This window comes from Astatotilapia calliptera, chromosome 5, assembly GCF_900246225.1.
Source record: "Astatotilapia calliptera chromosome 5, fAstCal1.2, whole genome shotgun sequence".
Lineage (NCBI taxonomy): Eukaryota > Metazoa > Chordata > Actinopteri > Cichliformes > Cichlidae > Astatotilapia > Astatotilapia calliptera.
In genome coordinates this window covers 8228926-8244814 of record NC_039306.1, presented here as the reverse complement: position 1 = coordinate 8244814, position 15889 = coordinate 8228926, and the positions used below count along the sequence as shown (strand labels likewise).

The window sequence follows — 15889 nt, the reverse complement described above, 5'->3', positions numbered from 1 at the left end:
TACTCAGTTTTGCTCTACTCACCGTAGGCCAGGGTGTGGAATTGCTTTATCACTTCTGCTGGAATGAAAATAATGAAATACAATTCCTATGATTACTGTAAGAAAGTAGATTATCGTTATTGGTTATCTTCATGTGTATTTTTTATGTGAAAATCAATTGCAGAGTTACCAACAAAAAAACAAAAATCTAATGGTCTAATACATCTTCACGCCCAAGGCAACACAGCTTCATTATGCAGTGTTTTCACAACCATGTAGAGGCCCTCTCTTACAAAAACTCTACATTCTACCTGTTCTGCAAAAGTATTGTATGTTAATTAACTGTAACGACTTCAGTTCAAAGGTCACGGGTATAGCAGATTGTTAATGTTTTAAGTTTGTGTTAGCCTGGCGATCTAACAAACTTTGGCTTGCTACGTTTGCTTATTTAGGATGCATTACCATTGTTGCTCAGTTAATGCTGCATTTGCTTGTTCTCTGGCTTGACAGAAGTTGAGCTGTGTAGGAGTAAATAGGAAATCCACATTTAAATATGACCTTATCATTTCTGTTATGATTTTTTTTCTTCTTTTTTTTTAGAGGAACAGAGGATCTGAGACTAAAGAGCAAATTCAGCAGATACAACGGCAGCCTAACTGCTGTTACACGAAGCAGTGTATTCAGTTTCATATAGTATTTGTGTGAGTGCATTACACTGTGCGTAAACATTTTGCAGCTTCCTTTTTTGATTTAAAATGTCAGTTTATGAGCTTTATCTCTACATTTACTTGCTTTAGGCTGGGTGTGGCTCACTGGACTTATTATCACCATATAAGAAATTTTCTTTACTTTTCTTTACCACAACAATTTGCTGGGCCCCCAGTGACACCCATTGTGTTACTTTGTATGTCCCCCACAATTTCCCCAGCCAATATTTTTACTGGCCCCCATATGACCACACCTATTAAAAAAATTCTGGAGGTGACCCTTGCTCTTCAGCTTCCTCTTTTGTGTAACACAGCCATGTTTACTAATAATGCCATTATTTCACCTACGTTTTATTGGAGTACTGTTGTACACAAGTACATTTTTACTTGAGTAAATATTTCCAGGACTCTTCCCATCACTGATCCTCCAGGTACTGATAGCTCCATGATTTCTTTCCATCTAGTTCAGTCATTAATGCGACTATGAGTACTTCTTCTATGTTATGTTTTGCCTAAGGCAAGCTACGCTAATGGCAGTGTGATGATATGTGTGTGAGATATATGGTATCTCTCTTCATTTCTCTTCCAAGTTGCTCCAGTCATTGAATGCTCAGGTGCATTTCAATCAGGAGGAAACAAATTAATGGACTGAATATTGGACGTGCTCTGACATTGAAAAAAGGACTCCATTTGTAAGCTAACATCAATGAGGCAATAGAGAGGGCACATGTTATCTGATGAAATACCAAACAATAATATATTGATTTCAAGTAAGGTCAAGGCAATAATTTCCTTTCATCTAACATATTACATTATATACATATTATTATAACATAGACCAACAAACAGGCAGGACTGAGATTAGTTTATAAAATGTGCTGATTTGTTTTTCCATTGTTCATCTATAAGAAGGTACCAGTTACTATAAAATCTATCACTTTGTCTATAATGCTGTTACAATTGATTCAAAATGTAAAATTATCAAATAATTGTTTATTTTAAAAAAGAAAACAGTTCATGCACTAACTAGTCACTTCATTAGGTACACATGCTAGTCCTGGGTTGGACCGCTTTTGTCTTCAAGTGCCTCAGTTATTCTTGCCACAGATGTACCAAGGTGCTGGAAACATTCCTCTTGGATTTTGGTCCATATTGAAAAGATACTCAGTTACTGAAGATTTGTTAGCTGCACATCCATGCTGTAACTCTGCTGTTCCACCACATACCAAAGGTGCTCTGAGATTGATTGGTGACCATGGAGGCCTCTGGAGTACAGAGAACTCATTGTCATGTTCAAGAAACCAATTTGAGATGATTTCAGCTTTATGACATGGTTTGTTATGCTGCTGGAAGCAACTATCACAAGATGGGTACACTTTGGTCATAAAGGGATAGACATGGTCAGCAAAAATACTCGGGCAGAGCTGTGATGTATTGCTAACTTGGTACTAAGAAGCCCAAAGCATGACAAGAAAATATCCCCCATGCCATTGCACAACCACCAGACTGAGCTGTTGTAATAAGACAGAATGGAGCCATGTTTATGTCAAATTCTGACGCTACCACCTGAATGTTTTGCTGTAGAAGTCAAGACTCTTAAAACCAGGGAACATTTCTGCAATCGTGTATTGTCTAATTTTAGAAACTGTAGCCTCAGTTCCCTGTTCTTAGCTGACTAGCTGTCCTTCAAATCACCTTTCTTCCTCATTCTGTTCAATTTTATTTATATAGCACCAATTCACAACAGCAGTATTATTGTAGAGACCCTACAAAAATACAAACATTACTCCATTTAAACTTAAGTAGGTCATCTTGATCATCTCTACATACCTTGCCTTGAGTTGCTGCTGTTTGGCTAATTAGATATTTGTGTTAACGAGCAGCTGAACAGTTGTACCTAATTAAGTGGCCAATGTATATTATCACCACCATTAAATGTAAAATATAAATGAAACTATTATTCTTGCACACTGTACTATTTGGCATTAAATCCACTTATATTCTATTCTTAGCCTCTACAATGTGACAGCTTACTGATTGTCCTGATTTATATCACTGCTGACATAATATTCAAAATTTAAAATAACCTTACCTAAGGTTACATTAGATTAAATGATAATAACAATATTTGTTCTTCAACGTGACCTAATTTACAGTGAGATATGGTGCAGTTACATAATCATAGTAGTTATTATTGGAACTGCGTTGATAAGTTGATTAGTTGAGCCACAAATAAAGCAAGTTTTTATAGCTCTGACATAGGATAATTGACTTCTTTTAGTATGGACATCAAAGATGATTTAAGTGTCTTTTGTTCCTTGTTGCATTAATTTTACAGACCAAAACTGAAATTATTGAGAATATAATTTTCAATTTTTAAAAAAAATGTTATTCTGACACAGACTTTAAATGTTCTCAGATTTAAAGTCATTTTACTGTTCTTATTTATTCTGTGCCGGTATATAATCAGTGACCGAGAGGATGGATTTTAAGATGATATTATTCCTGGGTGAAAAGCAGCAGAACACTTTTATGTTCTGTTTATGTGATGAACAGCTTGGGTTCAACAGTCCGTCCCTGAGGCAGCAGTGAACCAAGCCCTGAGCAGTTCACTGGTTAATACTCCCCACAGCTGGGAGGGGAGCGCTGCAGCTGTCTCTCTATAATACTGACTCCATTCTTCCTTCTTCTCTTCAGCCAGCAGTCTCACATGGAAAGAGGGTTGGCTGAGTATATAGGGAAAGCACTGTGGAGAGTCAAAATAATAAAAACACACAACATATTAAAATAGAGGTCACGTATGAGAAGCTGTTACTTTTGTTGAATCAGAAAATAGCAGAGACCTGATGAGGAAAAACTTGACTTGAAAGATTGACTCTTAAAGTACCAACATATAAAATACTAGTGAGTAAAAATCTATGCATGAGAGGATTTATCGTCTGATTCGAATATCGTTCCTGCAAGAAATAACAGATTCTGATTTGTTGGAAATGTGTGTTCATTTGAATACTGTAGTCGACTGTGGTTTAATTATCTTTGTAAATCAGTGATTATGGTAACCAAAGAATGAAAAACCTGCTCTCGTTTCAGTCTTTCTTGTTGTTGTTGTTACTACTCGCACCTGTCATCCTCCGAGTAAATATATTAAATCTTACACCCACAGCAGGTTATAACCCATTACATTATTTTAAGCCTCACCATCAATTTTGATGCATTAGGAACAATTTTGGTGGATTTGAAGGAACAACAAAATCTCTCATTATTATTATTATTATTATTATTGACAGTATTCATACATTTATGTAGTTACACCAGGTAAATGATCATAATTAGATTCTTGTTGTGTGTTACAGAGGTGTAGTAAATTACAGCAAGCACAATTTAATTTCTATCCAAACAAAACTCCTCCTTTTTAGTGAACTGAACTTTCAATTTTATATATACAGTGGGGCAAAAAAGTATTTAGTCAGCCACCGATTGTGCAAGTTCCCCCACCTAAAATGATGACAGAGGTCAGTAATTTGCACCAGAGGTACACTTCAACTGTGAGAGACAGAATGTGAAAAAAAAAATCCATGAATTCACATGGTAGGATTTGTAAAGAATTTATTTGTAAATTAGGGTGGAAAATAAGTATTTGGTCACCTCAAACATGGAAAATCTCTGGCTCTCACAGACCTGTAACGTCTTCTGTAAGAAGCTTTTCTGTCCCCCACTCGTTACCTGTATGAATGGCACCTGTTTGAACTCATCATCTGTATAAAAGACACCTGTCCACAGCCTCAAACAGTCAGACTCCAAACTCCGCCATGGCCAAGACCAAAGAGCTTTCGAAGGACACCAGGAAAAGTATTGTAGACCTGCACCAGACTGGGAAGAGTGAATCTACAATAGGCAAGCAGCTTGGTGTGAAAAAATCAACTGTGGGAGCAATCATCAGAAAATGGAAGACATATAAGACCACTGATAATCTCCCTCGATCTGGGGCTCCACGCAAGATCTCATCCCGTGGGGTCAAAATGATCATGATAACGGTGAGCAAAGATCCCAGAACCACACGGGGGGACCTGGTGAATGACCTGCAGAGAGCTGGGACCAAAGTAACAAAGGTCACCATCAGTAACACACTACAACGGCAGGGAATCAAATCCTGCAGTGCCAGAACTGTTCCGCTGCTGAAGCCAGTGCATGTCCAGGCCCGTCTGAAGTTTGCCAGAGAGCACATGGATGATACAGCAGAGGATTGGGAGAATGTCATGTGGTCAGATGAAACCAAAGTAGAACTTTTTGGTATAAACTCAACTCGTTGTGTTTGGAGGAAGAAGCATACTGAGTTGCATCCCAAGAACACCATACCTACTGTGAAGCATGGGGGTGGAAACATCATGCTATGGGGCTGTTTTTCTGCCAAGGGGACAGGACGACTGATCCGTGTTAAGGACAGAATGAATGGGGCCATGTATCGTGAGATTTTGAGCCAAAACCTCCTTCCATCAGTGAGAACTTTGAAGATGAAATGAGGCTGGGTCTTCCAACATGACAATGATCCAAAACACACCGCCCGGGCAACAAAGGAGTGGCTCCGTAAGAAGCATTTGAAAGTCCTGGAGTGGCCTAGCCAGTCTCCAGACCTCAACCCCATAGAAAATCTGTGGCGGGAGTTGAAAGTCCGTGTTGCTCGGCGACAGCCCCAAAACATCACTGCTCTCGAGAAGATCTGCATGGAGGAATGGGCCAAAATACCAGCTACTGTGTGTGCAAACCTGGTAAAGACCTATAGTAAACGTTTGACCTCTGTTATTGCCAACAAAGGTTATGTTACAAAGTATTGAGTTGTATTTTTGTTATTGACCAAATACTTATTTTCCACCCTGATTTACGAATAAATTCTTTACAAATCCTACCATGTGGATTCATGGATTTTTTTTTCACATTCTGTCTCTCACAGTTGAAGTGTACCTCTGGTGCAAATTACTGACCTCTGTCATCATTTTAGGTGGGGGAACTTGCACAATCGGTGGCTGACTAAATACTTTTTTGCCCCACTGTATGTAAAAATTAAATTTTATATATTTTGTCTATATCTCGCTCTATATACCTTTCTCTCTCTCTCTCTCTCTCTCTCTCTCTCTCTCTCTCTCTCTCTCTCTCTCTCTCTCTCTCTATCTATCTCGATCCATCAATTATAGATAGATAGAGTGTGTGTGTGTATCCCAGTATTAGCCAAATGTAAACTCATTCCTCAATCAGTCACAACAGTATGATGTTTAGAAATTGCATAAGCTTTTCTTCTACCTTATTGCATCTTTAAAGATGACTCATTAATTTGCAATTAAATGGAATGAATGAGGATGGTACTCTGTTGCCCTCCCCCATAATTTGGAGGATTTGACCATGTGTAAAATTTTCATGAGCTTGTTTCTTTTTTTATGGGCCTGCTTATTATGAGTCAGAAAAAGATCCAATCTGTGTTCAGGGTGGACGTGATAGTCATATTAAAACTAGAATGGCAGAAAATTAAGTAAACACTGTGGCCCTGGCTGGCTCAGCACACATACACCATAAAAGCAGATAGGATGCTGATTTAAAACAAGTTTAACACATCATTTTCATTAGATAGCTTTGCAGCTTCTACTGGACAAAGTAGATACTCATTTAAAAACTCCTTGACCAACACATGGGTCATTGAATACTCTAATTATAATGATGCACAGCAGATGTCTCTTGTACTATACATGCCACTGCCCACACAGAAAAATCGGTAATGCAAAACACTGTTAAACTGTTTGTATCATTCATGTTTGGTTTTTGCCTCTTGCAGATGTACATCCAAACAACCACGCTGACGATCTCTGTGAGCCTGAGTGCTTCAGTGTCCCTCGGGTTGCTCTACATGCCCAAGGTCTATGTGGTTCTTTTCCACCCTGAGCAGAATGTGCCTAAGCGCACATGGACCCTCAAGGCTGTGGTCACTGCAGCCACCATGTCCAACAAGTTCAACCCCAAGGCTGGACTCAGACCCAACGGAGAAGCCAAGACCGAGCTGTGCGAAAGCCTCGAAACACAGTGTAAGAGCAAAAATGCAAATGAGGAAAGCTTTGACTAGAAACCTGCTGGCTTAAGTTCAGGAATGTTTTGTCCTTCCGTGTCTGTAAAACAAATTGATGCAATGATAGGATGCAGTGTGAAAAAAAAACAAAACCTTATTAACAAATGTATAGCATGTTATTTAACACTTCATTGAATCTAGTAAATGTGACACTGTTATTCATTTGGTGGTGAGGCTGTGGAAATTGTTTTTCAAGAAGCGTTACAGGAATCACAATTATGTGTGTGAGAATGAAGTCACAAAGGAATGGATTAGAAAGCATATTCTGGAGTCCAGCAATGGAACTAAAACGCCTGTAAAACATTGAGGTATGATTTTATTACTGGCATCAATCTTCTTCTTTTTTTTATTAAAGTGAATGTTTTCCAAAATGTCAAACTATTCCTAAAATAACAAGTAAACGAGGGTAACACACATCCTTAAAAAAGTCTTCAAGTCCAATCGCCTAAATTTTAGGCCTTCTCTAAAAAGATGAAGACGACTTTACCACATCTTAAAATTTGATACAATTTGATTGTTTCACTTTTAAATGTGTTTTGGGAAAAATTGTATTGATCATGTTGTTACAAAATTGCAGTATGAAACCAACACGGAGTCAATAACTGCTAATGCAAACTGTGCAGCCCAGTTAGAAGCATGCAAGTCTCAAAAAAGGTTAGGACAGAGCTGTGTTTACCACTGTGTGGCATTCCCTTCTGTTAAAAACAGTCTGTAAATATGAGGGAACTGAAGAACACCAGTTGCTGCACTTCTGGGAGAGGAATGTTGTTCCATTCTTGTCTATGTCCGTGTTTTTACATTTTTGAAATTCTTTATTATATATTTTTTATTCATCTTATCATAGAACAGTTTTCCATTTTGCCTCAGTCCAAATGAGCTGTGGCCCAGAGAAGACAATGTTTTTTCTGGATCATTTTCACATATGGTTTCTTCTAATCATCATACTGTAGAATTTTAACCTTCATTTGTAGATGGCACAGCAAATTGTGTTCATAGACCTGACCTTTGTCCCTTTATTCAGATTCTCATAATCATTTTGTGATATTATTTAAAATGTATTATAGGTGTTGAGTTAGTCAAAGTCTTTATTCTGAAAGCCATTATTCTACAGGGTGGGCCATTTATATGGATACACCGTAATAACATGGGAATGGTTGGTGATATTAAAGTCCTGTTTGTGGCACATTAGTATATGTGAGGGGGCAAACTCCTCAAGATGGGTGGTGACCATGGTGGCCATTTAGAAGTCGGCCATCTTGGATACAACTTTTGTTTTTTCAATAGGAAGAGGGCCATGTGACACATCAAACTTATTGGTAATGTCACAAGAAAAACAATGGTGTGCTTGGTTTCAACGTAACTTTATTCTTTCATGAGTTATTTACATGTTTCTGACCACTTATAAAATGTGTTCAATGTGCTGCCCAGTGTGTTGGATTGTCAATGCAACCCTCTTCTCCCACTCTTCACACACTGATAGCAACACTGTAGGAGAAATGCCAGCACAGGCATCCAGTATCCGTAGTTTCAGGTGCTGCACATCTCGTATCTTCACACCATAGACAATTGCCTTCAGATGACCCCAAAGATAAAAGTCTAAGGGGGTCAGATCGGGAGACCTTGGGGGTCATTCAACTGGCCCACGATGACCAATCCACTTTCCAGGAAACTGTTCATCTAGGAATACTCGGACCTGGCACCCATAATGTGGTGGTGCACCATCTTGCTGGAAAAACTCAGGGAACGTGCCAGCTTCAGTGCATAAAGAGGGAAACACATCATCGTGTAGCAATTTCAAATATCCAGTGGCCTTGAGGTTTCCATTGATGAAGAATGGACCCACTATCGTTATACCCCATATACCACACCCAACCATCACTTTTTTGGTTCCAACAGTCTTGGAGGGATCCATCCAATGTGGGTTAGTGTCAGACCAATAGCGGTGGTTTTGTTTGTTAACTTCACCATTCACATCAAAGTTTGCCTCATCACTGAACAAAATCTTCTGCGTGAACTGAGGGTCCTGTTCCAATTTTTGTTTTGCCCATCCTACAAATTCTTTGCTCAAATTCTGCCGATCTGGGTCATCCTCGCTGAGATGCTGCAGTGTAGCTGGAGTTTGTAAGGGTGCCATTTGTGAGTAGCTAATATCCGCCGAAGGGATGTTCGACTAATGCCACTCTCCAGTGACATGCAGCGAGTGCTACGCTGTGGACTCTTGCTGAATGAAGCTAGGACAGCCACTGATGTTTCTTCATTACTGACAGTTTTCTTGCGTCCACATTTTGGCAAATCCAACACTGAACCAGCTTCACGAAACTTAGCAAGCAGTTGGCTAACTGTAGCATGGGAGATGGGTGGTCTCGTAGGGTGTCTTGCATTGAAATCTGCTGCAATGACCCGGTTACTGGGTTCAACCAGATATCAACACGATTTCGATCCGCTCCTCACGTGTTAACCTCTTCAACATGTCAATGGCTGTGAACAAAGAGAAACTTGTAAATAACTCATGAAAGAATAAAGCTACGTTTAAACCAAGCACACCATTGTTTTTCTTGTGACATTACCAATAAGTTTGATGTGTCACATGGCCCTCTTCCTATTGAAAAAACAAAAGTTGTATCCAAGATGGCCGACTTCTAAATGGCCACCATGGTCACCACCCATCTTGAGGAGTTTGCCCCCTCACATATACTAATGTGCCACAAACAGGACTTTAATATCACCAACCATTCCCATGTTATTACGGTGTATCCATATAAATGGCCCACCCTGTATAATAATGAATAACAAACTAATTATTCTGAAAAATGTTTTACCATTTGTAGATCTTTTTGCAGACTGATAAATGTCTACCCATCCTTACTTCTGAGAAAGGCTATCTCTCTGAAGTGCTCTTTTTTATAGCCAATCATGTTACTGTCTTGTTGCCAGTTAACTAATCAATCGCAAAATATCCCTCCAGTAGTTTTTGTAGTGCACTACCACTTTTCTAACATTTTGTTATCCCTGTTCAAACTTTGAGACATGTTACTGCCAACTAATTGGAAAATGAGCTAATTCATCAAATATTAAAATGTCTCAGTGTAAACTTTGTGTTTTCTATTTCTATCTGTTTGAATCCTGCTTTATTTATATTTTATATAGCGTTCCAGTTCTTGTGTGGAACTGGGTTTCTAATAATTTTCAGTTTATCTCTGACTTAAACTGTTGATTTTTGTCATGCAACCATTGCTTATAATTCATTATAATGCAAATATTTACTTGCTCTATCCTGTAAAATGAAGCCATCGGACTGGAAAATCTATCTGCATTCATTACTATTTACTGACATGCTATATATAAACTGAAATAATAATCAATAGATAAATTATTGAATCACTAATCAAAGCCTAGCATTTGCACACATTATTAAAAAAACAAGAAAGGTGTGACTATCTTTTATAAAGCAGCTGAATCACTGTGTATGCCTCCTAATCTCAATGCTTGGCACTCCTGTGATGCACTGTGGATTTATATTAGTGAGGTAAATAATGACCTCAGCAATTGAGTCAGCAGAAATTACTCAAGTGGCATTCAAAACACTCTTCTTGCCTTAAGCTGGAAAAGGTTTTTATCAGTCTGTGGTCAAAACCACAGGTATTGACAGCTGTTTCCTTTCATAGGAGAATAAAATAGCTGACATATATTTACTGTTAGCACAAAACCAGAAATCAATGTAAAACTTATCACAATGCTCTGCAGTAACAATAGCACAATGGTGTGAGGCCTGTCACAAAAACTACATGCATCCAAACAGAGCAGCATTAATTCCATTCTTGCTTCATGTTTGTGTGGATGGTTAAAAGGGCCTTTTGTTAAAATAAGTGTCGAGAAGGCAGAGACGCTGAATTGATAGCCAGCAGCAAATTATCCTGATGGGGTTACCGTTTACAGGGGGCTATACAGTGTATGGCTATTTGAATGAGTGCCATTTGTCATTGTCATCGCCAGTGTGGATATATGGCTTGATGAAATTGAAAAATTCCTGTCTGGGCCAGCTCCCCCCAATGCTGAGATCTAGTGGCGATATGTCAGGATTTATCTGCTCCCACTCAGAGAATCAGCTAACATGGTCCGGGGAGACAGCTGGAAAGTTAACTCCTGATAGCTATGGCTGTGAGGGAAAAAAATGGTGGTGGTAGCTAAAGGTAATAGTTACATTTGGCACATGCTGAGGGGAATAACATGACCTGAGAACTAGGGAATTTTTAATAGGATCGTAATATCATAACCAATCAGGAACTAAACACATTTTTTCAGCCCTGTGTAGCAGTTTCTTACTCTTGTTACTACAGGAAGAGCGCTAAACAAAAAGAGCTTCATGCCCAAATCAGCTCCCTTTCTTAGGTTACAAACTTTACCTCAACTGTATTAAACTCTGACTCTTCCTTCTCATTTCGTCTCTTTCAGCGTTTTCAACAAAGCAAACCTACATCAGCTACAGCAACCATGCAATCTGAAGGACAAAGGATGTTATCACGATTCAGGATTTCCGTCCCAGCAAAGAAAACAAAACATGCAGTGGAATTTCAAGCATCCGGCAAAAATAAATAAAGTCAAATAAATTAAATAGATATGTCTTTTTTCCGGGTGGAGATCAGAGAAATATTGCACAAAGACGCGGCATTGTGTGGAAAGAGCACATGAGATGCAGGGATGGACAAAACTTGGGACCAGAACAGATAACAGCACAATTTTAAGGTTCCATCTTTGGTCTGCCTCAGAAGAATACATAAAAGAAAAATGAAAATATTTGCATGGCAGAGGCCTATAGACTGAAGGATGGAGCTTTCCTTTTCTGTGTTTACATTTCAGCTATGCCCTCTTTTAAAGACTTCTCCGTCATCTTTCGCAGCACTGACTGAAACTGAACTACGAGTAAGAATATGTTCAGGTTCTTAATGTCGTTTGCCAGTTTTGTGAATTATAATTAATCTTCAAATCCTCAAGGCATCACAAGGGATTAATCAACACCAAAAAGGCATGCAAACATGGTCTATGGATCTCTGAGAGGGGCTTGTGTTTGTTTTTATTTCTAAATGTGTTCTGGTCTCGTGAGTCAAATGACTGGAAATATTGATCGTCACAACAATGCAACAGATCTTTACCAGACTCCATGTATTTTGATTTCCTCTTCCAAGTTGCCGATGAGTTAATAAGAATGACTACACATATAAAATGGTCTCTGCTGATTTTGAGCATGCCAGTTTTAACATCCTGTGTTGTGTTGTTTAAAAAAACAAAAGGGAAAAAAAAGGAATGCGTTTAAACTCTGTTGCAGTGTTGTTTAAAATTGTTTGGGCCTATTGTACGTTAAAAACTGTTCTCAAATGGTGAAGGTCTAGTGAGTGATTGTTTATCTGTGCTACAGTAAGGCCATGATTTGTATTACCAGCTAGCCCAAGGCTGCCACTGCCCTCTGCATATCTGTATGTGCTTTGAAACAGTGGCTCATGGTTAAAATAAACAGTGTTTTAGCCAGGAGATCTCACTGTGAGCTGTTATCCAGGATGACCCTACCACCACTGCCACCAGCTATTCTCACACATTCATAGTGTAAGGGTAAAGCTTAGCTGTACAGATCCATTAGTAGGGGAATTAAGATGAAGTATGCCCTTGAGAGGATCATGCAATATACCCTGAAGGTGATATCCATAATGGACCAGCTACTGAAAAAAAAAAATCATGTCCTCTTCAGGCACTCTTGTGATAAGGAGGAGGTGTCAGGAAGTTGTAAGGCATTTTAGCAAATGAAATTCTAATTGCAAAACTATACAATATCTCTATCAATCACTCCGAGTTGGCAGAACAGATTAAGGGTTGGCTCCGTGCAGTATAAAAGCCCTCTATTGTCTTGGGGAAAATATTGTGGGGTCATTTGTGTTGTGAATTCAATGCTGCTTTTCATGCCTCCCTCTGTATTACTTTCAACACCATTTGTGTTGCAGAATAAAATGTGAGTGCTGACCAAATTAAATGGCAAGTTAATGTATGTTATTAAAATTGATTGATCATGTCTGCTTTATGTCCTGACATATCTTAAAATTGGGGAAAAAATACAAAAGGATACAGTGCCTGGCTAGCTATGTATTTGTTAAACCTCATGAAAACTAATGAAGTGTGTGAAGCATGTTTAGTTTTTTTTTTTTATACAAAATTTTATTTCTATTAAAAATGTTTTAAAACATCATTGTCCATTTTCACATTTCTGTAATTCAAGAAAGTTGAAAATTGGTTTGTTTATTATTTTTTGTTCAGTTTTTCAACAGGTTATCATTAACGGTTCCTGTCTGGTCTTGTACATATGTTGCTTGAGTTTAAAAAAAGAAAAGAGAGAAAATGATACATTAGCAAACTTACAATATCCCTAGCTAAATGATTGGCAGCACTTCTGTGTGAGTGAGTGTGTACTTTGTTCCCAATGTAAAGTGTTTGTCCGCCCTGAAGAAAACAAGACAATGGGTGCCATCCTCTGAATAACACGTTGCCACATTGCTCTGATAATAGTGCTGGAAGGACACAGAGTTGGTGGAAGGAAACATGAAATTATTTTAAATGAATGGGGAGCCCCTACTTTCATCCAAGGCTTTTGCATGCAGAAAGCTCTCTGCATCTATCATCTTCTCCACGCCTCCCTGATAGTGTGAGCCCACAATACAACAAAAGGCTTGGAAAATAACAGTCATTGCATAGCAAGAGCAAGAAGAAACAGAGCACAGAAAAAATGACGCACTTCAGTACATTATCAGCACATTATTAGAATCATCATTATTAATAGATCTGGAAGAAAACCCGTCAACAATCAGTCCTCCATCTCAGTAGGTTTTCTAATGACTACTGGAGATGATCCAAAAAGTAGATCACAAGACATGTTTGTACATCTCTCATGCTTTTAAAAACACAAGATATAAGCATACACTGTCCAAATGTTTATTACAATTCATTTAACTTCACCAACAGTGCAGGTATGTAATAAGACTGATCTGATCTACATAACTTGACACCCTATACCAGACCTCAGTAAATCCATACATTTAAACTACAACTGATAAAACAACCATTCAATTCAAAAACTGCAGTATCTTCTAAATGGTAAAAACTTCAGTTTGAAAACTTTTAATGTGAAACAGCTGAAGAAGGGCACAGCAAATGGGAGGTGATCATAATGAATCAGTGGTACACTACATGCTGTTTGGAATCATTATCACTAATCCTGATATACTGCTAAATTCAAACCAACAATATGGTGAGAATTGTATTAGTTTATCAGTTCATGACATAAATGATTTTACATATTTAGCACCAAAACACAGTTTGCAATATGTATGTGTCTGAAAGTGGATCTCTCCTTTTTGATTCTGTTCTGCTTATCAGCAAGTGGTGGCAGTAATATTCTAATTTGGACTACCTCACCGACCGACCACAGTATGTGAGGACTCAGGGCTGTGTGTCGGACAGGGTCGTCTGCAGTACGGGGGCCCCACAGGGAACGGTTCTGGCTCCGTTCCTCTTCACCATCTACACTGCAGACTTCTCCCACAATTCCACCCAGTGCTTCCTGCAGAAGTTCTCTGATGACTCTGCAATAGTCGGCCTCATCACTGATGGGGACGACAAGGAGTACAGAGGTCTGACCCAAGACTTTGTGGACTGGTGCCAGCTGAACTACCTCCAGATCAACGCCAGTAAAACCAAGGAACTGGTGGTAGACTTCCGCAGGCACAAGCATTCTCCACTGCAACCACTGAACATCCAAGGTATGGACATTGAGGCTGTGGACAGCTACAGGTACCTTGGTGTTCATCTGAACAACAGACTGGACTGGACTCATAACTCAGACGCCCTCTACAGGAAAGGGCAGAGCAGGCTGTACCTGCTGCGGAGACTCAGGTCGTTTGGGGTGGAGGGCCCACTCCTGAAGACCTTCTATGACTCTGTGGTGGCTTCTGCTATCTTTTATGGTGTGGTCTGCTGGGGCGGCAGCATCTCTGCTGGGGACAGGAAGAGACTGAACAGGGTGATCCGAAGGGCCAGCTCTGTTCTAGGATGCCCTCTGGACCCAGTGGAGGTGGTGAGTGACAGGAGAATGGCGGCTAAGCTGTCATCCCTGTTGGACAACGTCTCCCACCCCATGCAGCAGACTGTGACAGCACTGAGCAGCTCCTTCAGTGGGAGACTGCGGCACCCACGGTGTGGGACGGAGAGATTTCGCAGGTCTTTCCTCCCCACTGCTGTCAGACTCCACAACAAAGACTTTAACTGAACAAACACACACATCCACACATGTGCAATAACACTAAGTGCAATAATCTTTTCTGGCATCGTTGTATTTTTACTCAGTTGTATATAGCATTTGTATTCTATTTTTATCTTATTGTATATTTTTATTCTATTTTATTCTACTGTATATAGTATATTATTTTATTCTATTCTGTACAGCTGTGTACTGTATTTATTCTTATTGTATTCTAATTTTTGCGTCATAACTTTTGCACTGTCCACTTCCTGCTGTGACAAAACAAATTTCCCACGTGTGGGACTAATAAAGGTTATCTTATCTTATCTTATTCCATAAAACGCAGCCAACTGCAGACAATCAGATCTACATTTTTATGTTTTGTGTTTTCTAAGAAAAGCAAACAAAATTGGACTTTTGCAATGCCTGCCACCAGAGCAATCTTGAGCTATATTTGTTATTGTAAATGTATGTTTGAACAACTACATTACTGCATCAAATACAGTAACGTAATTGTTGACTGATGATGTCATGGATGTGCTATGAGCAAGCAGAGGTAGGACCCAAATGCAGGACTTGAACACAAAGGTATTAACTAAGGAAGGCAGCTTTTATTGCTGTAGGACCAAACACTAAAACAAGGAAACAAAACTTAAACTGGAACCTGGGAAACTGAACTAAGAAACTAGGAGCTAGGAGAAAACTAAGAGTAATGAGCAAAACTGAGGAGCTTGGGGAAACACACAGCAATGTGGAAAACGTGACAACATACAGAGGAGTTAAATACACAGAGGATAACGAAGGGATGGGAAACAG

The 15889-nt window shown here is 39.1% G+C and overlaps 1 protein-coding gene across 7 annotated transcripts in view; it reads left to right on the top strand.

The window, feature by feature from the left end:
• The window catches only part of grm4 (glutamate receptor, metabotropic 4), a 194994-nt gene extending 182034 nt beyond the window's left edge, over positions 1 to 12960 (top strand). For 6 of the 7 annotated variants that reach the window (XM_026167030.1, XM_026167025.1, XM_026167028.1 and 3 more), the window contains 2 exons: positions 6508 to 6754; positions 11248 to 12960. In XM_026167030.1, coding sequence (XP_026022815.1) covers positions 6508 to 6754; positions 11248 to 11297 — 297 coding nt within the window. In that variant the 3' untranslated portion in view covers positions 11298 to 12960. Of the gene's footprint in view, positions 1 to 6507; positions 6755 to 6991; positions 7104 to 11247 lie in introns of all 7 variants that reach the window. The other variant, XR_003272395.1, reaches the window with a different exon arrangement.
• The last annotated feature ends 2929 nt before the right edge of the window (positions 12961 to 15889 follow it).